The sequence below is a fragment of the Populus nigra genome, chromosome 2 (genome assembly GCF_951802175.1).
Source record: "Populus nigra chromosome 2, ddPopNigr1.1, whole genome shotgun sequence".
NCBI lineage: Eukaryota > Viridiplantae > Streptophyta > Magnoliopsida > Malpighiales > Salicaceae > Populus > Populus nigra.
In genome coordinates, this window is record NC_084853.1 from 45,136,036 (window position 1) to 45,160,570 (window position 24,535).

The window sequence follows — 24,535 nt, forward strand, 5'->3', positions numbered from 1 at the left end:
CCTTGTAGAGTAATTCTTTGACAAATTAACCACACATAATTAAACCTCATTTATGTAATAACCAGATGGTTTTTCTTGTTCTTAGAACAATAATTAATTAGGTGAACTTGACAGTCGACATATTCATTTGATGTACACGTCAAACATGTCTGTTTAAATTCTTTGTTTGCAGACAATTCAATGAAGCATTCCTCGTCGGAGACACGACTAGAAGGCCGTTATAATATGGTTCAAGAAGCAAACAAGTAACGTCGGTATTGCTACGAAATCAGGTTACCAGATGGGGTAAGCAAAGATGGCCGGTTTGTTGTCGTTTCAGAGGTCCTCTGTAACAGAACCTTAAGGTTGTGGGCCTGTGGTTCAAAGGCCTGGAAGCAAACGAGGCAGAAATTTTTGCATCTTTCTTGGACAGCAGATAACATAAAAAGAAATGATATTGAAAAAAAAAAAAGTGAAATTCGGGTGCTTTAAATAATATAACAAGTGGTACCTAAAAGTCTTACAAAAAATTGAAAAAAAATATATTAACTGAAAAAATGGGAGAAATGTTTTTAAAAAAAATTGATTTAAAAATCAAAATCATCTTTTGTTTAATCAGATTGAATCAAATTTAAATGGAGTAAAAAATATAAATACATATATAGAACCTTAATTTAACCCTAAAACATGTTTAATATAACATCTTTCTCTTTCTGTCTCTCTTGTGATTCACGGCTAACATAATTATTTCATGTAATTTTTCTCTCTTAATAGTTGTCATGACTCGTTTCTCTACTCACTCTTCCCCTTTGTAGTCTTTGCTCTCTTGCAAAGTCAAAGAGGGGGGTTCATTGATTTAACTTTTGTTTTAATAACAAAACGAGTTTAGGATTTCAAAGTAAGAAATCATTTGTTGTTTTGGTCTTCGTTTTGGATTTTTTTCGTTGAATTCTTAGGTGTTTTTGGATTTTCCTCACTCTGTAAAAATGTTTTTGTTTCTTAAAATGTTTAAATGAATACCAAATTCTAATGACGTGCTTGTAATTATTTAATATTTAGTGTTGGATTTAAGAGCACAAAGTGTTGATTTTTGAGTTTCTGCTTCGATCAATAGCGAGAACTTCCTATAATGGACCAAGTTATCTGCACAATTTTTGTTTTCTTAAAATTGCTTGTAATTCAAAGCCTGGTGTTGGTGTTTATTCGATTTACTCTATTGGACCAAGTTATCTGCACAATTTTTGTTTTCTTGTTGCTATCTATTCTCCCTGCATCTATTCCTTATAATGGACCAAGTTATCTTCCCTCTCTATTGGTGTAATTTTATTGGAGTTATCGGTTTTTTTATTTTTAAAGCAAAAAAAAAAAAGGATCCAAATTAAACCGAATCGTTTCAATTCGAATCAATTTTCAGTTCAATCACTGTCAAATTTTTTAAAATTACAACTCTCGATTTAATTGGATTTTTAAACCCAAACGGAACCAACCGTGAACACCCATAGTGGGACCAAAGGAGAAGCTAATTAATTCAAATTTGTCAGAAGATCAGGAGGAGAAGTTTATTACATCTTGACAGCAAGCAACAGAATTGCCGATTGCAGCAGGGTTCGATGAAGGTGGCTCTATTGTCTCAAGATTAGACTTGAGCCTCCAGAATCCCTACGGAATCCTTCCAGTTGAGCGCAGCCAATATGGTTTTTAGAAGTTCAACGGATCATCAGGAAAGAGAGACTGGACTTTTATTAATTGGGCTCCAATAATCAACACTTTGCAATGGTTGCTGCTATGATCAAGTTTAAGCAGGACTACTCTTTGCCCAAATTAAAGATGAATGAATAAAACGTGGGTTAGTAATTAATTTTCATTACCACGCCCCTGAATGTGATGAGTCATTTTTTACTTGATATTATATTTCAAAACTTATTTTTCATCATATTTTATGATAATAAAATAAATTTGGAGGATATATGTTGGCAAAACCTAACTCGAACAACCCTTTTTCTATATGTATAAAAGGAAGGTAGGTTTTTTTTTTTTTGATATCTAGTGTTTGTAGTTAATTTGATCAGCTTGTATGTTAATTAAAGTTACATTCTTTAATGCATTTAAAAACAAATTCTCTCGAATATTGATCTCAAGATTTAAATTAGATTTAAAAAAGTTAAACAAAGCAATGAATCTTCTTTACAACCAAACATATCTCCTAAAGTTAAAAAGAAAAAGAGAGAGAGAGAGAGTGTAAGTTATAATGAGAAAGTTAAAGGTTAAAAACTTTAATTTTTTCATTAAAGCAAAATTCTAACACAAATTTGTAACTACTTTTTGATGTAAGTAGAATTTATTTAACTAAACAGATTTGTAATTTTTCGTTCACTAAAAACAAATCAAATCAATTTGTCAAAAACCTGACAACCCAAACCTTAATCAAGTTGTTGTTGGTGTGTATTACGTTGTTTCAACATGTTATTGTATGTTTTATTTTTCTATTCTATATAAACAGCCAATGATCTGCCTTAATCAATCAGCAACAACTTATATATCATCAACGTATAATTAATCACATAATAAGATTCTTCCAGGAACATTTTCATGCATGTAATTAAGCTACGTCGAGCATGAATTACAGAAAGAAGCTTCGATAATATGAGGGAGGTTTATTGGAAGTGTGAAGCCAGCCACCACCAGCCACCAAGATTGAATTAGAGAATGTGAAACCAGCCACCTAAGGAGTCAACAATGGTGGGAGTCAACAATGGTGGTGAAGCCATCCTTCCTTAGTCATAAATTGTAGGCACCAAACTTGTGCCACTTGCCTTACCCCTTGTATTTACATGGATGCTTGCCTATAAATAGGCAATGCATCCAAGCATTGTAAACACACCACAAGAGAGAAACAAGAGAGGAAGAGAAGAGTGAGAGAGGGAAAGTAATCCCACAAAATTGTGAGGTATTTGTGAGAGAGTAAGTGAGGTGTTTTCTCCTATTAATAGAGAGATTTCAGTTGTTCTCCTATTAGTAGAGAGAGGTTGTAATTCCCACATTACTTAGTAAAATCCTTCTATACTTGCCCGTGGACGTAGCCAAATTGGGTGAACCATGTAAATTCTTGTGTGTCTAATTTCTCATTTTATCCTATTCTTTATCTTTTATCTTGTCGGGTTTGCATGTCAGTATCCTAACAGTGGTATCAGAGCCTTCTGGTTGGTGTTGTTAATACACAAAAGTTATTTGTGTATACGGTACTATTCACGTCTACGACACTATTCACCTATACGACACTATTCATCCATACGGTACTGTTCACATACGCTACTGTTGGCGTATATAGAAAGTCAGTGCAGTGATTAAATACAGTCTAGGAAGTTCTGTCTAAGGAGATTGGGTTTTAAGCGGGACCGTTTGTGACCCCTCCAATCTTTCCTGGGAACTTACTTAGTGAAGTATTATTCACACAATACTATTTCTATATACGTTACAGATCTGTGAAACGGTGATAGCTGAATAGATCTCGGTGAATACAATGGCAGCAAAGTACGAGATAGAGAGGTTCAAGGGGAGCAATTTCTCACTGTGGAAAATGAGAATCAAGGCAATCTTAAGGAAAGACAATTGCTTGACAGCAATTGGGGATCGGCCCGCGGAGATCACTGATAATGCAAAATGGAATGAAATGGATGGCAATGCTATTGCTAACATACATTTAGCATTAGCCGATGAAGTGTTATCAAGTGTGGCGGAGAAGAAAACAGCTAAGGAGATATGGGAGACTCTAACAAAGCTATATGAGTCCAAGTCTTTGCACAATAAGATTTTCTTAAAGCGGAGACTTTATACCCTTTAAATGGCAGAAACCACGGCGGTGACTGACCACATCAACACAATAAGAACTCTATTTTCACAACTCACTACGTTGGGTCAACAAATAGAGGAAAGTGAACGAGCAGAGCTTCTACTTCAAAGTCTTCCAGATTCGTATGATCAGCTCATTATCAACTTGACCAATAATATCCTCACAGACTATTTAGTCTTTGATGATGTTGCAGCCGCCATCTTGGAAGAAGAAAATAGGCGCAAAAATAAAGGAGACAGAAATAGTTCAAACCAAGCAGAGGCATTGTTGGTGTCAAGAGGGAGATCAACGGAGCGTGGCTCCAGTGGGAGTCAAAGGCAGGGGAGGTCCAAATTAAGAAGTAAGAAGACTGTGAAATGCTACAACTGTGGCAGAAAAGGGCACTTCAAAAGGGATTGTTGGTTTAAAAAGGGTATAGAGAACACTGCAGAGTCATTAAAACCTTAAGGATGTGTTGCGAGCACCTCAGAAGATGGGGAGGTTTTATATAGTGAAGCAGCGACAATCTCTATAGATAGAGAAGAGCTTACTGAGGTCTGGCTAATGGATTCAGGAGCAACATGGCATATGACTCCTAATCGAGATTGGTTCCAAACATATGAACCCATCTCTGGAGGCAAAGTGTTCATGGGTGATAATCATGCTGTAGAGATTGCTGGCATTGGCACCATCAAATTGAAGATGTATGATGGCTTAATTCGCACTATTTCAGGAGTGCGACATATGAAAGACTTAAAGAAGAATCTTTTGTCCGTGGGACAATTTGATAGTCTTGGCTGTAAGATCCGAACAGACAATGGAATAATGAAAATTGTCAAAGGAGCGCTGGTGGTTTTAAAGGCGAGAAAGACAGTTGCAAACATGTTTGTATTAATGGGAGAAACACATCATGGGGCAGAAGCGTCAATTGCATCAGTCAGTCCTGCAGAAGAGAAGACGTTGATGTGGCATCAAAAACTAGGCCACATGTCAGAGAAAGGTTTGAAAGTTCTCTCTGATCAGAAGTTACTCCCTGGGCTTACAAAGGTTACTTTACCCTTTTGTGAGCATTGTCTTACAAGCAAACAGCACAGGTTGAAGTTTGGCACATCAACAACTAAGAGCAAATGCATCTTAGACCTGATTCACTCTGATGTTTGGCAAGCACCGGTTGTATCCTTGGGAGGAGCAAGATACTTTGTATCATTCATAGATGACTTCTCCAGGAGATGTTGGGTGTATCCAATTAGAAGGAAGGCAGATGTGTTCGCAGTCTTTAAAATTTTCAAAGCGCGGGTGGAACTTGAATCTGAAAAGAAGATCAAGTGTTTGAGGACTGATAATGGAGGAGAATATACCAGTGATGAATTTGATAACTTCTGTCAACATGAAGGTATCAAAAGGCAGTTCACAACGGCATACACTCCACAGCAAAATGGAGTGGCAGAGCGGATGAACAGAACCCTATTAGAAAGAACAAGAGCAATGTTGAAGACTGCAGGTCTAGGAAAGTCATTCTGGGCAGAAGCAGTCAATACCGCCTGTTATGTGATAAATCGATCTCCATCAACTGCAATTGAGCTGAAGACACCGATGGAGATGTGGACTGGAAAGCCAACTGATTATTCTCGATTGCATATATTTGGAAGTCCTGTGTACGTGATGTACAATACTCAAGAAGTCAGCAAGCTGGATTCAAAATCCAGAAAATGTATATTCTTGGGATATGCTGATGGAGTGAAGGGGTATCGCTTGTGGGATCCCACTGCCCACAAGGTAGTCATCAGCAGAGATGTTATATTTGCAGAAGATAAAATGCAAATGGAAGAAAATAATAGCATTTTAAAGGAGACTACAGAAGTCCAGATGGAAAATACTCAGAATCGTACTTCTTCTGAAGCTGCACCAGAGCATGAAGAGCAAGAACAAATAGAGTCTGAAACTCCTGAAGTTCGGCGGTCGACTCGTGAAAGAAGACCACCGGCTTGGCACTCAGAATATGTTACTGAGAGCAATATTGCATACTGTCTTCTAACAGAGGATGGAGAGCCATCAACTTTCCATGAGGCTATCAAAAGCACAGATGTATCTATGTGGATGACAGCAATGCAAGAGGAGATTGAAGCTTTGCACAAGAATAACACTTGGGATCTTGTTCCGCTACCACAAGGAAGAAATGCCATTGGCAACAAATGGGTTTACAAGATAAAGCGTGATGGCAATGATCAAGTGGAGCGGTATCGTGCAAGATTGGTGGTGAAAGGGTATGCTCAGAAAGAAGGGATAGACTTCAATGAGATATTTTCTCCGGTGGTACGACTTACTACAATCAGAGTAGTCTTGGCGATGTGTGCTATATTTGATCTTCACTTAGAGCAGTTAGATGTGAAAACTGCATTTCTTCATGGAGAACTTGAAGAAGAAATTTATATGCTCCAACCAGAGGGTTTTGCTGAAACAGGCAAAGAGAACTTGGTTTGCAGGTTGAACAAATCTCTATACGGTCTCAAACAGGCGCCGAGGTGTTGGTACAAGAGATTTGATTCCTTCATAATTAGCCTTGGGTACAACAGACTCAGTTCAGACCATTGTACGTATTACAAGAGGTTTGAAGAAGATGATGTTTTCATCATTTTGTTGTTGTACGTGGATGACATGTTGGTAATAGGCCCCAACAAAGATCGAGTCCAAGAATTGAAGGCACAGTTGGCTAGGGAGTTTGATATGAAGGACTTGGGACCAGCAAACAAGATTCTAGGGATGCAAATTCACCGAGATAGAAGTAAGAGGAAGATTTGGCTTTCTCAGAAGAATTATTTGAAGAAGATCTTGCGACGCTTCAACATGCAAGATTGTAAGCCAATTTCCACCCCACTTCCTGTTAACTTCAAATTATCCTCAAGTATGTCTCCTAGCAATAAAGCAGAGAGGATGGAGATGTCTCGAGTACCGTATGCATCAGCAGTGGGAAGTTTAATGTTTGCCATGATATGTACAAGACCAGACATTGCACAAGCAGTGGGAGCAGCTAGTCGATACATGGCAAATCTTGGTAGAGAGCATTAGAATACTATTAAGAGGATCTTGAGATACATCAAGGGTACCTCAGATGCTGCCTTATGTTATGGAGGATCAAAATTTACTGTGAAGGGTTATGTTGATTCAGATTTTGCTGGCGACCTTGAGAAAAGAAAATCCACGACAAGCTATGTGTTCATAATTGCAGGAGGAGCTGTGAGCTGGGTCTCTAAACTTCAGACTGTTGTAGCTTTATCCACAACAGAAGCTGAGTACATGGCAGCTACACAAGCTTGTAAAGAAGCAATATGGATGAAAAAACTTATGGAGGAGCTCGGGTACAAACAAGAGAACATTTTTTTGTATTGTGATAGTCAGAGTGCTTTGCATATTGCAAGGAATCTCGCGTTTCATTCAAGAACAAAACACATAGATGTTCAGTATCACTTTGTTCGCGAAGTGGTGGAAGATGGAAGTGTAGATTTTCAAAAGGTTCACACAAAGGAAAACTCAGCAGATGCTTTGACTAAACCAGTCAACACTGATAAATATATATGGTGCAAATCCTCCTATGGCCTAGCAGAAACGTAAGCAGCATGAAGATGGCAAGTATAGAAAGGATAGAAGAATCACAGAAGATCATGTGTGAAGACTTGATTAAATCATCAAAGTCTTCAAGTGGGAGAATGTGAAGCCAGCCACCACCAGCCACCAAGATTGAATTAGAGAATGTGAAACCAGCCACCTAAGGAGTCAACAATGGTGGGAGTCAACAATGGTGGTGAAGCCATCCTTCCTTAGTCATAAATTGTAGGCACCAAACTTGTGCCACTTGCCTTACCCCTTGTATTTACATGGATGCTTGCCTATAAATAGGCAATGCATCCAAGCATTGTAAACACACCACAAGAGAGGAAGAGAAGAGTGAGAGAGGGAAAGTAATCCCACAAAATTGTGAGGTATTTGCGAGAGAGTAAGTGAGGTGTTTTCTCCTATTAATAGAGAGATTTCAGTTGTTCTCCTATTAGTAGAGAGAGGTTGTAATTCCCACATTACTTAGTAAAATCCTTCTATACTTGCCCGTGGACGTAGCCAAATTGGGTGAACCACGTAAATTCTTGTGTGTCTAATTTCTCATTTTATCCTATTCTTTGTCTTTTATCTTGTCGGGTTTGCATGTCAGTATCCTAACAGGAAGAACTACTTGATATATATGCGTTAAGAGAGATTCACGTGGCTTTTATAATTAATAAAAGGCAACCCTCCATTTTTCTTATTAATCCCTTCCATCTTTAATTAATTTCACATCTCTTTGTATCGGCCAAAAACTCACTTGCGCAATTTAATGATATATATATGCATGTGGACAGATTTAATCAAAATTATCTTTGACTTCGATTGAAATGGATAGAAGGATCACGTGACAAAAAAATCATGAAATTAATAGGAGGGTTGCATTTAACATATTAAATTGATGAGGGGCTGGATCAACAAAAATACGATCCTAGAGGGACCAATTAGGATATTTTTTAACCATTTTGAAATGAGGGTCGCCCTTTCCATCTTAAACTAAAATCAAAGAAAACCGAGCCTTACATGGCTGTCAATTGGGAAGTGGGAACTAGTTGGAGTGCACTTCCATCCCTTCGATTGCATGAGAAAATGTTTCATTCGCCGGCACATTGCTCATGCTAAAGTTTCAACTATGGGATGTTTGTTGTTTCCATTACAGCAAGAAAATTTATGTTGTTTTTCTAGATCTTCTTTATTGGGATTTTAAAGTAAGGTTCAAATTACTAGTGTGGAGTCTATTTCTTTTGGGAACAATCTAGGAATTGATGCATCTTATGTCTCTTGTTAGGTCCCGAGCCTGCCTGCCCCCGTACGTGAACCCGCCTACATTTAGCTTGTTGCTAATTAATTAACCCAAATCTATCTGCTAGGAAGGAATTCAGTCTGGGATAGTTTCTCGTAAAGAACATGAAAATGGGAATGAAGATCCCTATTGGCTTTGCTTTGACATGCATGTCAAAACTACTCTAAGAACAAGAAACGACTTGGTCAACCATCATTAAAGACATGATTAAATAAATAAACGACATTTCGTTCGTGTATTTTGACTGTATCTTCTTTTGCCTGTGGGAGTTTTCTGAGTATGAATCCAAGTTTTAAGGGCAGGGAATTCTTTTTGGTGACGAGTGATGAGCATAAATTATTTCTTCACCAAATATATGAGAAATACTTTTCACGAAACAAATTCATGTCCATGTCCATACGAACTAAATTGCTGTGTAAAAAGAAAACAAGTGAGGGGACTAGCCTAGGTTGGTCTAATGGATCAAAGAAGTCAATTTAACTTCGCATGACTTGCCAAGTTTTCCAAAAAGCAGTCAGTCATACAAAAACATTAAATCCCCTCATTCATTGCGTAGATAAAGAAATTCGTTTGCTTGCGACCAAAATACCAAATACCATGTGAGGGGAGAATTTCAAACATTGATTGTAACTTTAGCGACTGGAGATAAACCAGCCGCCCCTCATTTATGAAGAGATCAACTACCACTCCTCAAAAATATGATACCTCGTCTGGTTACTTACCCTTATATCAATGGTTCGTTTAAAACCCTTGAACTTGTAAATTCATATGCATAGAAATTGACTTGGATGAAAATGAACAAGAAATCATATCTCTGTCCAATATATTCTAGCTATATCTCGCTACTATCTAAACAAACACACTGCATTTACAATTAGCTACAGATGCATGTTTGGATTGCATGCGATGAATCGTGACAGTCGCCGAATTAGGATCTTGGTGTGAAATTAGAGATGAACCATTTTGATGTTTGTGTTTGTGCTCCCTGGTGATCATATGAATCTCCGATCATAACATTTTTTGCACATATTAATAATTATATATCAAGCTACTACACCAAACCACTGAAACCTCAGTGATTGCGTGCATAAAGATGAAGACATTAATTGATCAATGACAAAGTAAATATATGTTGTAGTGAATTACTGATCTTCAATCACCTAGATATATAATTGGCATATATGAATTAAGACACTTAAATTACAACACCAAACTAATCTAACTTAGCTGACCAAATAAGTCGGTGCAATAATTACCCCGCGCAGGAAATGCTAGCATGAAAATGATAAAAAGAAAAAAAAAACATGTCTAATATAAGAAGAGATGGCCAGCCATGATCATGACATTGTAAGTTAGTGAAGCAAATTTACATTTTGATATTGTACATCAGCTACAAAGATAGAGAGAGGCTCTTGCCAGTACAGTAAATCTAGCAGCCTGTGCCATGTAATATAATATATGACTTTATAGCTATGCAAAATGCAGCGATTGTTAGAACCCTAGGGTTCTGATAGTCATGAATACTCCATCTGACTTCATATTCTTCATTGCTCTATATATGGCAATTAAATTATTTTTTTTGGTTGAAGCGCTCAAGGATTAGAGAAACAAGAAGAGAAATAGGTTCACAAGATAACCTAGAAAAAGGCAAGTATTCAGTTATGGGAAGGAGGGTGTGTCTTTGGTGGAGAATAATCCAAGTTGAAACCAGGATGCGTTTCGCCACGTTTCTTTTGAGGCACAGGCCAAGAAACTGAAACAAGAGACTCTTTGTGAGCAGCACCTGAATCTTTTACTTTCTCGTCACTCATTGACTTCTGTTTGGCTTTCGAGTCCTTCAGCTTCTGAGAATTATCATCCAACTGATCAGTCTTTGCAATGCTATCTTCTTTTGCCGCTTCAAATTCATTTGACGAAGAGGAATCGGCTTTGGATACTATGGTAACTGAAATCTCCTTCTGATCACTAGTCTGTACAAAACCCAGGAAATATGTTATTAAAAACAACTACCATGTTATACCAAGCAAATGGAATTTAAAAATACAAGAAAAACTAGCAACTGGGTGCACCAACCTGATTAGAAATTATCTGAAATTTCTTCTCAGGTTTCTTATCAATATCAGCAAGTGGTCTGGCATTACATGCATGCAAGGAAATGCATAAAATTGAAAGCAGAAAATAGCAAGAATATGTGATCACTGACATATTAAGGAAGACAAGCTTTAGCTAGCTAGAAAGAGTGTTTTAAGGTTTCAAAAATAACAAAAAAAAAAAAAGCTTCCTTGGAGATTTGGAGAGTAGCGTGGTAGTGGTTAGGGCAGTAGCAATGGTGTTATTTGTAGGAAGAGCATTAAATGCAAGTATAAAGTCTTTGTATTGCAGAACATGCAAGTGTATGGGTGGGGAAAAGAAAGGGGAAAGTGAAAAGAAATGGTTTGTTTTTTTGTCCCTTCTCTTTCACAATTCAATCGATTGGATGACACTGTCCCCACCAGGGAAAGAGAAGAAGCTTAGAACTCTTCCTGTAGATATATATATGGGGGAGAGAAGAAGAGGGAGAGTCCAAAGGAGAGATTTTCCTTAAAATATATCACAATATATAATTACGAAGCAAATGGAAGCAGGGGTGCTGGAATTAATATGCAACGTTAAATTAACATTAAACAAATTCGAGAAAGTGCGCGCACCCCTCATTGTTTCTACCGAAGAACTCCATTCTTTGTCTGTGTTAAATCTTCACTTGTGTGTCAAGAGAGGAAAAACTCAATGAATAAGTCATATATTATTGCATAGTTTCTGCTTCCTTGTTTCTTGCCCCTGGGCCTTCCCTGCCTTTTTTCACCTTGAAAAACTAGTTATGAATATTTTATGAGTCATATATTATTGAAAGTAGGTTACCTTTTTTGCTTGTGTTCTTATATTTTCTCTCCTTGTTTGTCAATCTGTGTATTATACTTTATATTACCTTAATATATAGGGAAAAAAAAGAAGAAGAAGAAGGTAGAAGCACATGCATGACATTGTTTGATGCGTGCACCATTTTTTGAAGTACCAAGAATCAATAAAATTTGAAGAACCGTGAAATATCAGTCCTCGAAAGTCTTGGTAAATGCAATGTGCCTTTTGATACATGTCTTTTCAGTAGTTTTCCGATGAGAAATAGGTGGGCACCGGGATGGGAATATTCCACTCATATTTCTTCACAAGTCTTATGAAATGGGTTAAAAATCTCAATGGCTGCTAATAATGGATTGGGTTGTCCTGACGAGAGTTGTGATGGTGGATCATCTGCAAAATAATTCTCAGTTTTTAAGTTTTTATTATTGAAGGGAAAAGCAAGTACCAAATTATTTTAGTTGGTGAAATAGATGGATTTTTTTTAATGTGTGGTCAAGAAATGAGAGTCTTTTTACCGCTTGATAGTGATTAAATCAATAAATCTTATAGAAGACTTAACTTTTCCAAGACAAAGGTCAGATGTAGAGGCGTAAAGGCTATTTATAGCTTACCCAGTAAAGTGATTTATGCTAAACAAACCCTTACCTTGTGAAATAAAAAATGCTTGATTGGCGGGTTATTCGTCCATTCAAAAGTATAGGTTTAAATATTTTGTATATTGAATTGTATAATGAAATTTATTGTGTATAAAGAGTACTTCAAAATGTATTGTAGAAAAAAATGATAAAAAAAATGTATATAAAAATACACAAAAAGGAGTTGTTGCCTCTGCTCATAGAGAAAGTTTTTAAAAGGGATGTTTGACATAATTTTTATGTTTATTTTTAGGTGTTTTAAGTTTAAAAAAATATTAAATGAATTTTTTTAGTGTTTTTCTATAATTTTAATGTGTTGATATTAAAAATATAAAAAATTAAAAAAATTATTTTAATATATTTTTAAATAAAAAATTATTTTAAAAAAATATATCATGCACCACAATTTCAAACACTTTTAAATATGGTATTAGCAAAGTTTTTGTTGAGAAATCAAAATATCCCAACATATTTTAATTGATAATAATAATAATAATAATAATGATAATAATAATAATAAGTCATACTAAAATCTATTTTGTAAAATAGATTAAGAACTTCCCTTTATCCCGTCATGAAAAATTAACATGATAAAATTCAAATGAAACGCCTAAAGGTTTCAAATCCAAATAAAGAAATTAACAGAGCAGTGTGTATATGTGTTTATTAAAAAAATAAATTATTTCAAAAGTAATATAAAAATCTTTTTAAATCCAATGAGAGTACTCTTCTAAATGAAAAAAGGAATGAAGTTAGATTTCGATTTGGAATAATCTAATTTTTATCAGAACTACAAGAACTCTCTTATTTATGTTTTCAGAATTAAATTCCATTTGATTATAAAGAGAACTATAATTATATATTGTGTGCATTTTTATTGAGAAATTCAATTTGAAAAAATAAATTCGTGAATTTTGTTTTTTAAATTAAAATCAGAAAATTCATGTGAGTTTTTTGGATCTTTAATGAGGATATTGTATATGTTGCAGACGAAGAATTGATTCTCTCTCCATGAAATCTTAAAAGTTAAAACACGAATAAATCCTAAAACAGTTTAATCGGCTGATCAACGATCGTTGACTAGTAGCCACATGATCAGCCAAACATAGGTGGGCCCTGTGAAAAGCAGGGACACGAAGGGGAGAGAGACAGGAGGGGACACTGGTGCATGAACTCGGCCCTTCTCTGTACCTTTCACAAGGAACAGGTAAGAGTGTCCTAACCGTCAACACCGGCCATACAGGACACGTGGAGAACACCCATGTGATTCATTCAACTGCCACGTGGAAAATGTCCGATGCACCTGTATCCCAACATGGTAATTAAACCCTGGTTCACCATTAAAAGGGAAGGAAAATCTTCGGCACACCAGCTACCATCTCCGAGGCATAAAACCAAGAATTACCCGCATATCAGAACTCTTTTTTCTGTATCCACTTCATCGCCTCCTCTTTTCAATTTAATTCATGGGTAGTATTCTTCTTAATTACTCCTTTTACTCTTGTTTCTTTTAAGAAGTAGATCTGATCAAGATGCAAAGACGATTCTTTATCACCAGGGACCTTGCTGGAAATAGACATGTATATATTCAAAGATACCAAAACCTAAAAATATTACTGAAAATGAGAAGGCACAAGGTGCCATGAAAGTTACTGAAAAAAAAAAGAGAAAAAAACAAACGAACAAGATCATTTAGGTTATGTAATTACTCGATTGTCTAGGTTTAAATAATTTAATTATAAATTTAATTTTTTTATGTATAAAACTCCGCGAAGATCTTAAATTATCTGGATTTCAAGTCAACCCATGAAGTCCCTCCAGATTTTACAACCATGTCCGCCAAAGGCTTGCCCATATTGATGCCCCGGTGGTCCAAGAAAAACACACCATAGGTCAGGTGCGGGCATTGTGATCGCCAAGGCCCAGGATGACCGTTGATGGTGACTCAATCTGACGACAAAAAATAGAAATGGGAGAGATTTTGAATGAAGATTCTGTTTTGGACTCTCTAAAATGGTTTGTAGCATTTTTCTTCCCTTCTTTTAAATTAGTTTTTAGCACAATAAAATGTTTTTCAAAGTACCGATTTTTAAATCACTAAACTCCATGAAGTTTATGTAACAGTATATATATATATATACACGTGAATGTTTGAGTTAATTTATATATATCTTAATTAATTTAAAAGCCGTGAAAACAGTTCATATATTTGATTATAGAATACATGTAAAAATTTTATTGAATTGAGAATTGACAAAAATTGACTAAATGTAACACTTCTGGTTGATTCGGGACTAAATGTAATGATTTCTTCATGGTCTCTTGAACCAATAATTTTAGTCTACGGATTACAATATTCCATCCGTTTATACGATAATCAAGAGATTGTACAAGCTGTACTTGGGACCAAATGTTTTTCTTGGATTTAATTCCTATTTTTATCCAATTTAAATTAAAATTTATTTAATATGTATGGGTTATCGGACATGATGTCTTCGATGTATTTTCAAAATCTAGTAAAATTTATCAAAAGATTTGTCACTTGTATTTTTAAATTTTAATTTTAATAAATATTTTCCTTAAGCAATTATAATATATAAAAATTGATTCGGAAATATATGCTTTTTCTTAGAAAAAATATATATTAAAATGATATGGGAAGAAGATCACAAGCACGAACTCGACTCTCCTGTTTGTTTGTATGTTGGTTTGGCGAGTTGTAGCTTCCCCGTGTAAATTTGTAGGCGTTGATGGCCTCCTCACGTGGAGTGTTTATGGTGGATATGATCGACGGCGCGACAGGCTCGGCTATCAAAAATGGCTAGGGATTCGGGCTTGGCGTTGACAGCCAGCTCAACTGGTTGTGTCCTGTAAAAGCAGAGCAGTCTCGGTCGGCTCGCTCAGTTGTCCCCACGGCATCCTCGCTTAATCTGCGCATCATCGGCTTATCGAAGTGAAGGCGGTCCAATATCTACGAGAATTAATAATGTCAGAGTAAGTTCGGTAAGACCATGTCGGTCGGTTGTAGAAGTTAATACTGAAAGCTTGTAATGGTTTCTATGTTGAGACTTCCAACATAAACAGTCCAGTTTGACTTCTTCTCTGTATCTGAAATCAAATGCCCCATCATTCCCGTGTCCATGCCACTTAAGTATACAGTTAATCCTGAATCCATCCGGATTAAAAAAAAAAAAAAAAACTTGCTTAATTTTATTAAAAATTCAGGTTGATCGAATCTAATTTGATCAGGATCCAGCTTTTATTGTTGATTTTTTAAAAAAAATATTTATCAAAAAATGTTGTTTTTATTATTTTTAGAAAAATTTAAAGATTAATTATTTTAACCCGTAACCGGTTTTATTCCAAGTCGATTTCTTTTGGATTTTACAACTATCATGTTAAATGAATTCATATTCTATCAATGAAAAATTATTCACACAAAAAAAAAATGTATAAAATGGCTGTAAATTTTGAACTAATGTCACTCTCTTTTATCTAAAAGGGGCTTTTGTATAGAAATAGATAAAGCTTATGTGAAATAATTATTAAATTCTGAAGACCATTTCGAACTTTAGAGGGCCGAGGCTTAGGTGGTTTGGTGGTGAAATTTGAAATTTCATATCTGTAAAGTTTTAGATTCAACATTTTTCAACAAGTATAAAAATAATTGAGGTCTAAATTGATTTCTCAACAAAACCACCACTTGGAAAGTCAGGAGCCTTGATAGAGAATTCATGGGGTTGGCTTGACTGTCTATTGTTCTGATTGAGCAATCACCTCGTTAAAAAAATTTTCTTTTGATATAAACTATGGATTGATTTTACCCTCCCCGTGTGCCGTAGATGCAGTTTTTCTTTCAAGGCTGCTTCTCTAAACCCGAGAGACTTTCAAATCCGTTGATACCACTTCGATGGATCTCCCCTTCTCCCCTTCTCCTTTACTACTGAGAGCTTCTCACTCTCCAAACCTGAGATGTGCGGTGTCCCACATTGGAAGCCAATTCAACCTTTTCTCCAGATATACCCAATCCTCACTCTCTCCCATTTTGTTACCACTGCATTCACTTCACAGTAATATTTCTAGGCAAGCTTCAAGATTTACTCCAAAGTAAACCAAGACGCCTGCTCCGCATTTATGTGGAGGCAAAAACTAGAAACCAATTAATAGACAAGTAGTAAGCGAGGAAAAGAAAACATGTTTCGAAATTTTTAATTACTTTCAGTAGTTGACACCATTTCAATTTCCGAAGAGCTATACACATGTACAAGAAAGACAACAAGGCCATAAACCACAGGGCATAATACCAGGACTGTTCAAGTCCTAGGAAACGAGAGATAGATTTTAACTCGTAATGACAAAGAATGGAAGACACTGAAAGAACTCGGCTATGGCAAGATCTGGCACCCAAATGTGTTTTCCCCACTGTATGTGACATAGAGAAATGCATCCTCATCCTTCTTTTCATCATAGATTGACGACATTATTGCTCCTGCGATGTGTTTGAATTTACACAATTATTACTCCCAGGTTTCTAAAAAATGTTAAAACACTTTTGCCCGCTATTATAAAACTATCCACCATTTTAAAGGGAAGACGCCAGTTATACAACAAGCAAACACAGACTAAATACACACCAGTTGCCCTGCATATGAACTAATTTGTGCTAAACAAAGTTTAGATTTCTATAGAAATTAATGTTCGTGCATCTTCATGATCGTGCATTTTCAATGAGCAACTTAACAATTTCAGTAAACAAAATGATCATTAGATGCTTTAATTGATAATTTAGTTTCGGTTGAAAAAACATTTCCTTGATCCATTTAATTTGTGATGGACTAGTTCAATTGGTTAGTTTTAAAGGAAAAGTTATTCCATGCAGTAGAGATTCATTGTCAAAAAATCAGTTTAATAGCAGTATCTAAAAACCATTTCACACCCACAGTCACTATTATATATATAAAATAAATATACATATCTGTATCACTAGTTTGAGATTCAAGCTATTTTTGATGAGTTCATAGATGTATTATGCACATTTCATTAGGAGGGGGAAGAGAGAAAGTGATTGATACCAGTTGGTGGGAGGACATTGTCCACAAATATAAAAATTGCCTTTTCTGCACTCAGTTTAATTCTCTTCCGGATCACATAAACAAATTGACCGACTGTCAGGTCAGCCGGGACTAGGTATCTGTAAAACTCAAACCAAATAAATATTATCTTTTGCACTTCAAAATGTATAAATAAACAGAAGTACGGGACATAAACAACCATATGATGCAATTTGAATTGTAAGGGAAAAAACCCATCAGCTGAATTTTTGGAGGACAAGAAAGATGCATTCTCTAACTAACAATACTAAAGGAAGACCCGAACCATATCATGTACGAAACCAAGGGAGAAAACATTTGCAGTATGAAAGCGATTCTTACTTTATCTTGTCAATGTTGGGAATATCGCTTCTCTCAGCCTTCTCCACAATGACCTAGTTGGTAAGTAATAGAGGCTAACTGGGATGAGAAAGGTGCCAAAAGACTTTACCCCTTATTGAAATTAGGTTATCCATTGTAGAACATATATAACTTAAACAGTAACAAAATTCAAGGAAATAATATCATTCAACGTGCAAATGGAGCACCATGCATCAATCCTGAACACATGTAATTAAAATTGAATGGGTAAATGGTGTGATGATCATGGATTTCAGCCCAAAGCAACAAGCAAGCTCGCATTATTAAAGCACCATAAAACCCACATCGAAACAGATACAATATGTACAAAATTAAAGCATGTTCTACCACATAAATTGTTTCAAAATGCAAAAAGCTTCTTTCAACAAGAGAAATAAAAGGCAAGCAAGATCTTGTGTTCTGCTTTCCAGAATGAACAGCAAAATTTTAGGAAGTTCAATCAGATTAATAAATCGACCTAGCCCACATTTATTACCAACAGTCACAGAGTAGAGATAGAAGCTTCAATCAATCGCTAGATGCAAAAACAACCATCATAAATCATCATGTCTAAGTAGCGAGAACAACTCAAGCCCCATTGACAACAATGCCAATATTCATCAAAAAAAAAATTCAGCACCAGCAAAAATAACTCTAGCCCGAACTCCGTCAGCTAATGAGCAACAATTAAAAAAACACCCTTACCGGAATCCTGTCCGGGTATTTCTCCCTGATTCTCGCAGTTTCAGCCCTCCTCTTCTCTAGAGAAAAAGAAATCGAAAATTAGGGTTTCGTAATAACACAGAATCAGGCATGATTAAAAAAAAACATGAAAAATACCGAAATCATGCTCTTGCTTGAAACGGCTCTTAGTCATAATTTTTATCAGAAATTCTGCAAACACAAGATTATCCGCTGATTACGAAACTAAAATCGATCAATAGAATCAAAAGGACGAGAATATCAAAATCCAAGAAGTAATTAAATTTCCTCGGCAACCAAACAGAAGTTGACGAAGACTTACACAGACAGATTTTTTTGTTTGGAGTTTGAAGTGATGATTTTATTAAATTTCGGTTCCTCTCCGATTAATTTGTGTCAGGTATGCCAATGAGTGATTGCCACGTGAATAAAGTGGAGGGGGAAGTAGAGTTTTAGATACGTGGTATTGTGTGTTTGGTTGAGTGAAGGAAAGGTATGCAGATGAGTGATTGCCACGTGAATAAGATGGAGGGGGAAGTAGAGTTTTGGATACGTGGTCTTGTGTGTTTGGTTGAGTGAAGGAACTTGGGAGCCAATCACCGTAGAGAGAAGGGGTAGAATAATGTGGCCAGCTGTTTTCTTCCTGAAGTTAGTATTCACGACTTTATAAACGTGAATAAACGTGAAACGATATCTATTAACAAATTATCAGAAACAGAATAATTGTGGTGTATCTTGTTTTGTGCTCTACAACAGATCTAGTTTGAGTGTTTTATTGCTCTCTCTTCTATGTAACAACTATACTGAGATTATATTTGTTTTCATATTTTTAAAAAAATTTAAAAAATTTTAAATTTTTTTATTTTTTTTTCTTACTTCAAATTAATATTTTTTTTAGTGTTTTTAGATCATTTTAATGCGTTAATATCAAAAATAATTTTGATAAATTTCTAAATAAAAAATACTTTAAAAAACAATTACAATCACACTCTCAAACAAACTTATCAATAATTTTTAAAAAATAAAAAGACTAACACGTGAACTTCATAGTAAAATGGTATTAGATGTTTTTTTTGTGAATCGCATGTTGGAACTCAAGATGAATCCCACCAGTTCTACCAAAACTGTGGTTCTTTCAAAACATTAAGAATATATTTGAGAACGCGTGCAAACCTCGTTTCTAAAAATGTTTTTTTAAATTTATTTTGTTAAAATTTAATGTATTTTGTAGGTTTTAGATCGTTTAAATGTGCTAATTTCAAAAATAATTTTTAAAAAATAAAAAAAATCATTGACATGCATTTTAGCACGAAAAGTTATTTGAAAAATAACCGCAACCACACTACCAAATACTTTTTAAAGCCATTACAAAAATAAATATGTTCTAAATATTTTTGTATTTAAAAAATAAATATTACTACAATATCAGATAAAGTCTTGAAAAAAATGCGGGGACTCTTTATGTTCTCATCACATGTATATTTAAGCCATATAGCATTTTAAAAGAAGAAGAAGAAGAAGAAGAAGAAGAAGAAAGATCTCTGTCCTTGAATGGCGCCAGATCTCTATCCTTGAATTGCGCCAATGCTCCTTTCCAGCCATCTCCAGTGTTGCCTATCGCTGCTTCTATTCAATATTTTGAAGCTCGACTTTGGTAACAAATTAGTCAAGCTATTAAATCACCGAATTAAATAATTGCATTGGTTATATGCATTACAACATATATAATATAAATAAGAAGTGGTGAAGTGGTGAAGTATATATTTTTAAAAATGGAGGTATCGAGGTCAAACCTAGCAAGGCATAACCTTTTTTCCCCGAACCAGGTCATAGGGGTTCCAGTATTTAGTGTCAACCTAGATTGGTTGGATGGCTAGGCCATCGAACCTACAATCAGACCGACCAGTCCAGTTCATGTTCAATAACAATGGAACCCTATTAAATCACAGTGTCTTTTTAGGTATATAATTTTTCTTTTCCCTGGATTAGTGCTTGAAGTTGTAGGCTAACAATCATGAAGCTATTAAGAGTTTGAGTCTTTCTTTGTTGAACTACATGTATGATTAATATCCGCGTAACATACAAAGAAGCGAGTATTTGTTTCTATGTTTTTTTATGAAAAAAAAATCAAAATTAATTGTTTTAGATGATTAATTTCACGTGTTGATATTATAAATAAAAAAAATATCATATATCACATTTCTAAATACACGTATAATCTTTAATCTTTTATGGGTCGGTGCGATGTCATTATCCAGGAAGATGTTGAAATAATGTCATTTTCAACATAAGAATCGGAAGTTTATGGGATTATGTCACGTCAATCTCGTAATAAAATAAAAATCAACTGTTGAAAACAGCTGGAAATGAAATATAGCTAAAAGGATTGGTTTTTTTTTAACATTAATACGGTGTATAGATTAATTTATAGCGTGTATCTTAATTAATCTCATAACTTTTAAAGTTAATGATTATATAAGTTTTTAATGATTTTAAAATTTATAAAATTTAAAGTGATAATTTTAGATAATAAATTTAAAATATGACTGCTATACCCTCTTGTTAAAAGAACTGCAGTCTTACTTGTATTCACTGTACGTTGTACATGGGATTAAACTCACAAAATTGCTTGGAGCATGTACAACGTTTCAAAAGTTTTAATCCCTTTCTCCACCTCACTGGTTGTCTTGGAGTTCAAAGCAAATCAGGCCATGTATTGTGAGTTTACACTCAATCTTGCAGGCTGCCCATGTACTATGAACCCAGGCCTACAGTTTCTCGTAAAAGGGCTAATTAAGTCTGGCCCATCGGCTCGGCGACAAGATTGAGCGCCAAACTGGGCTTTGAAAGACCATCAATAAGCAAAAATGACTGTCGTTTTTTTTTTTTCACTCCATAAAATTATTAAACATGATCTGATATAATTTTTGAATTATGAGTTGGGTGAGTTAATTAAGTTTACCGGTAACCATTCAGAACAAAACAATGTCATTCAAAGATTTATTTAAAAATTAAAATAATATTATTTTTATTTTTATTTTTAAAAATCAAACTAAATTTCCATCCAACTACATAAGTTTAATTGAATAACTCTAATATTTTAGATCCAATCTTGGCTCCATGGAGTTTTGAAATTGACACATCAAGCTAGCTAGGTCAAATTTATTAACATTGATTTTATGGATTTTTATTATTACTACTAGTTAGATATGAAGGGTGGAATGATTTTATAGCTCATTGAAATCATTATTGAAATTTGACCCTGCAATACTTTCAGCAACTAGATATAGGAGTGATTATTTTCTGTTCGATTCGATTTTTATTAAAAAAAAAAATCAAACTGGAACCGGATTAAACCAACCGGTTTCAGTTTGTTTTTTTAGATAAAAACCAATTCAAACCGGTTTGACTCGGTTTTTTCAGTTTTGCTGGTTTTTTTTTAGTTTTGGCTGGGTTTTTTCAATTTCAGACTTGTAAAACCAAAACCAAACCAGTCAGTTTTTTTAAAATTTTAATCGGGTTTTTTTTCACGGTTCAGTTTTTTTAGTTATTTTTTTTTATTTTCTCAGTTTAATTGATTTTTTGAATTTTTTACTCACCCTTATATGCAGGGCTATTTTCTCGCCGTCCTGAACTCTACTTGCTTAATATTTTAATTGAGCAAAAACACGAAGACATGGAGACCTCAAGTTTAATTTTCTTTTAATAGAAACCATCGCCGAAAAAATAAATGTAAAGCACCGTTTACCAGTATAGAATATATACAAACAGCTGCTGATAAAAGACTTTGTCCATAATAAGAGTAATGGAGAAATAGAAGTCAAAAGACAACGCACATCTAATAAGATATATGCATTTGCAAATGCAAATGCATGCATGCATTGTGTACATATATGGTGCAATTTCTATTTTATTAAGCAGTTACACTTAATCGATCTCGTGGCCTATGAGTGCCGCCGGCCATCTAAATTTTGTTCTCTAATCATGGTCTGCCAACTATAGAATTAAAAATTGGTAAGAAAAAAACATTGGTATTAGTGTTAAATAAGGTAAATGATATTCTTGGGTGCACCTAATTTCATGTCCTTGAAATAAATCTTGTTTGAACTGAGGAGGCATTCATTTACAGTGCTCTCTACAGCTCAAATTCTGAGATTTATGGGGTTTTTAGATTGAAATATGAAAGTTATACCATTTGCACTGCTAATTCTCTTTATTTAGATTTTTAAAAAAATACATCTTGCCAATTTGATCTTGGTTTTTCTCTTGTTTGATAAGATAGCGAGGTATTGATTTTCCACCACGCCAGAAGAGCCTGGAACAACAAGGCCCTCGTAACCAGTCAGGACCACTGTGCCCAACCCTTGCGTGCTGACCCAGGCTGGTTAGACTTCAAAGCAATCTGATCAACCAAGCATGTGGCTAGCCTAACAAATACGTTTGTTACATATATATGATTTTAGCATGACGACGACGAGGAGCCTTCGATGAAACAATAGTAACAAGTTCTTACTATTGCTCAATGAAAAAGTATCGGGCTTTAAACTTTAAAGTGCTCTTTTAGCTCTGCTATATGTGGTGGATTAGGGTAGGCAAATATTCTTGTGTGTTTTCGCTTGCTTGAGGCGTGGGGTGTCCTGACAAGAGAGAGAACTTGCGACCACCTTCCTTTTTGGCAAACAAAGAAACAAAATTTGTAGAGAAAGATAAAGAGAGGGATATAAAAAAATTTAAAATTTTGAATAGAAAACTAAGACGAGGGAAGAGAGAGGCAAGCAAAGTGATTTGAGGGGTCACTTTACACTTCATAACAGGAAGAAGAGAGGTTGTTGTTGAGCCTTCACATGGGATGGAAAGGATAAACTAAGCCTTCTTCCTGACATGTCCAAATCATGGTTGCCCTAAAAAATTCTTGACAAACCTAAGCATGCCCCCCTCTATCTTCCCAATTCATCACCCAAATACTGCAATCTTCTCCAGACAATAAAACTACTCCCTTCTTCGAGTTCCTTTAATGCCCGCAGTACTGGTTCCTATTATTGTCTCAGCGTGATCATGCCCTCCTTCATGTTCATGATCTGTACACGTGTGGAATTATCAATTTAAGTACATGGGTGGATGAGGAAAGTGACACTATATTGATTGAACGTGCCCCATTTTTACAAATTTGGACAGACCTATTCTGAATTCTGGAGGGAGTGAAAATGAGTAAACATGGAAAATTGAAAGCAACGCTGAGATGAAAATTAACATGTTGATGAGGCTAGCAGTAATGTGTCGAAGCATGGTTCTAGAAAAAGATACAGAAAACATTCAAAGTCTACCTGTGCTCTGAATTATGTCCCACCCTATAAAAGGACTGTTTCTTCATTATATTATTTGACCCACATGTTGACCACTGCACTGCCTATTCACAGGGTCACGTATTATTTGCCTCTTGAGTACGAGCGAGGGTTGGGTCTGGCAGCAACTGCCTAGTTCTTCTCGTCAAACGAACGCGGTTTGAATTCTTGCTAGCAGTGAAATTTGTTCTAAGGTGGGATTAGTTTTCTAGTCTGGAATTTTGCCTCTTGAGTACCCTAAAACGAGAACTCAAAACCTTTACTTTGAACTTATACGATATGCCCAGAGGAGCAAGTATATTGTTTTTTTATATCTTGTAGTGTATCAAGAAATTCAAAAGCAATATATATATATAAACAATAATTACCACTATTTATTAAGATTGTACACTGTTCTTCTTTTTTTACAAGTTAATTATGGTTTTTTTCATTAATAATCTGAAGTATGTGTTCTATAGTGACATGATTTATGCAAATGAATTAAATTTTTTACATGTTGGTTTCGATGTTTAAACTGGGAATTCATTTAAGAAAGTAAACTTTTAAATTACCAAGTCAAATTCCTCAGATCTATGCACTATACCTTTTTTTATTAACTATAGAGGTAGACTTAGTTTTAAAGTGTAAAAACTAGTATTTCAAAAGGATCACTCAATTGTTAAACAGGAAAAAATTAAATAAATGCAATAAACATCTGTTAATTACGGATGACTCGGAGAAAAAAGAAAAAAAAAAACCATTTCGAACTAAAATATCTCGAAACACAAAAAGCAATAAAGTTCCATCAATATTCCACTCTTGTAATT

The 24,535-nt window shown here is 35.1% G+C and overlaps 1 protein-coding gene across 2 annotated transcripts; it reads right to left on the minus strand.

Annotated features, from left to right (window-relative positions):
- Nucleotides 1-16,410: 16,410 nt before the first annotated feature.
- LOC133681553 (autophagy-related protein 8f-like) lies at nt 16,411-18,975 on the minus strand. Of its 2 annotated transcripts, XM_062104628.1 has the most exons (6): nt 18,710-18,975; nt 18,526-18,579; nt 18,391-18,446; nt 17,668-17,720; nt 17,308-17,426; nt 16,411-16,724 (listed from the first exon to the last, which is right to left on the minus strand). In XM_062104628.1, exons 2-6 carry the CDS (start codon nt 18,560-18,562, stop codon nt 16,621-16,623), a joined length of 369 nt encoding a protein of 122 aa, XP_061960612.1. In that variant the 5' UTR covers nt 18,563-18,579; nt 18,710-18,975; the 3' UTR covers nt 16,411-16,620. The 2 variants fall into 2 exon arrangements, with proteins under 2 accessions (XP_061960612.1, XP_061960613.1); XM_062104629.1 differs by lacking the exon at nt 18,710-18,975 and having other exon boundaries at nt 18,391-18,441; nt 18,526-18,703.
- Nucleotides 18,976-24,535: the final 5,560 nt, after the last annotated feature.

Bases quoted from the DNA above. Each gene is read 5' to 3' on its own strand.
- LOC133681553 (XM_062104628.1), bottom strand. From the start codon at position 18,562: ATGACTAAGAGCCGTTTCAAGCAAGAGCATGATTTCG. The intron at 17,721-18,390 runs GTAAGGGTGTTT...CTTACCAACTAG, and splicing joins AATACCCGGACAGGATTCCG to GTCATTGTGGAGAAGGCTGA. The intron at 16,725-17,307 runs GTATCAATCACT...AACACATCGCAG, and splicing joins CAATGTCCTCCCACCAACTG to GAGCAATAATGTCGTCAATC.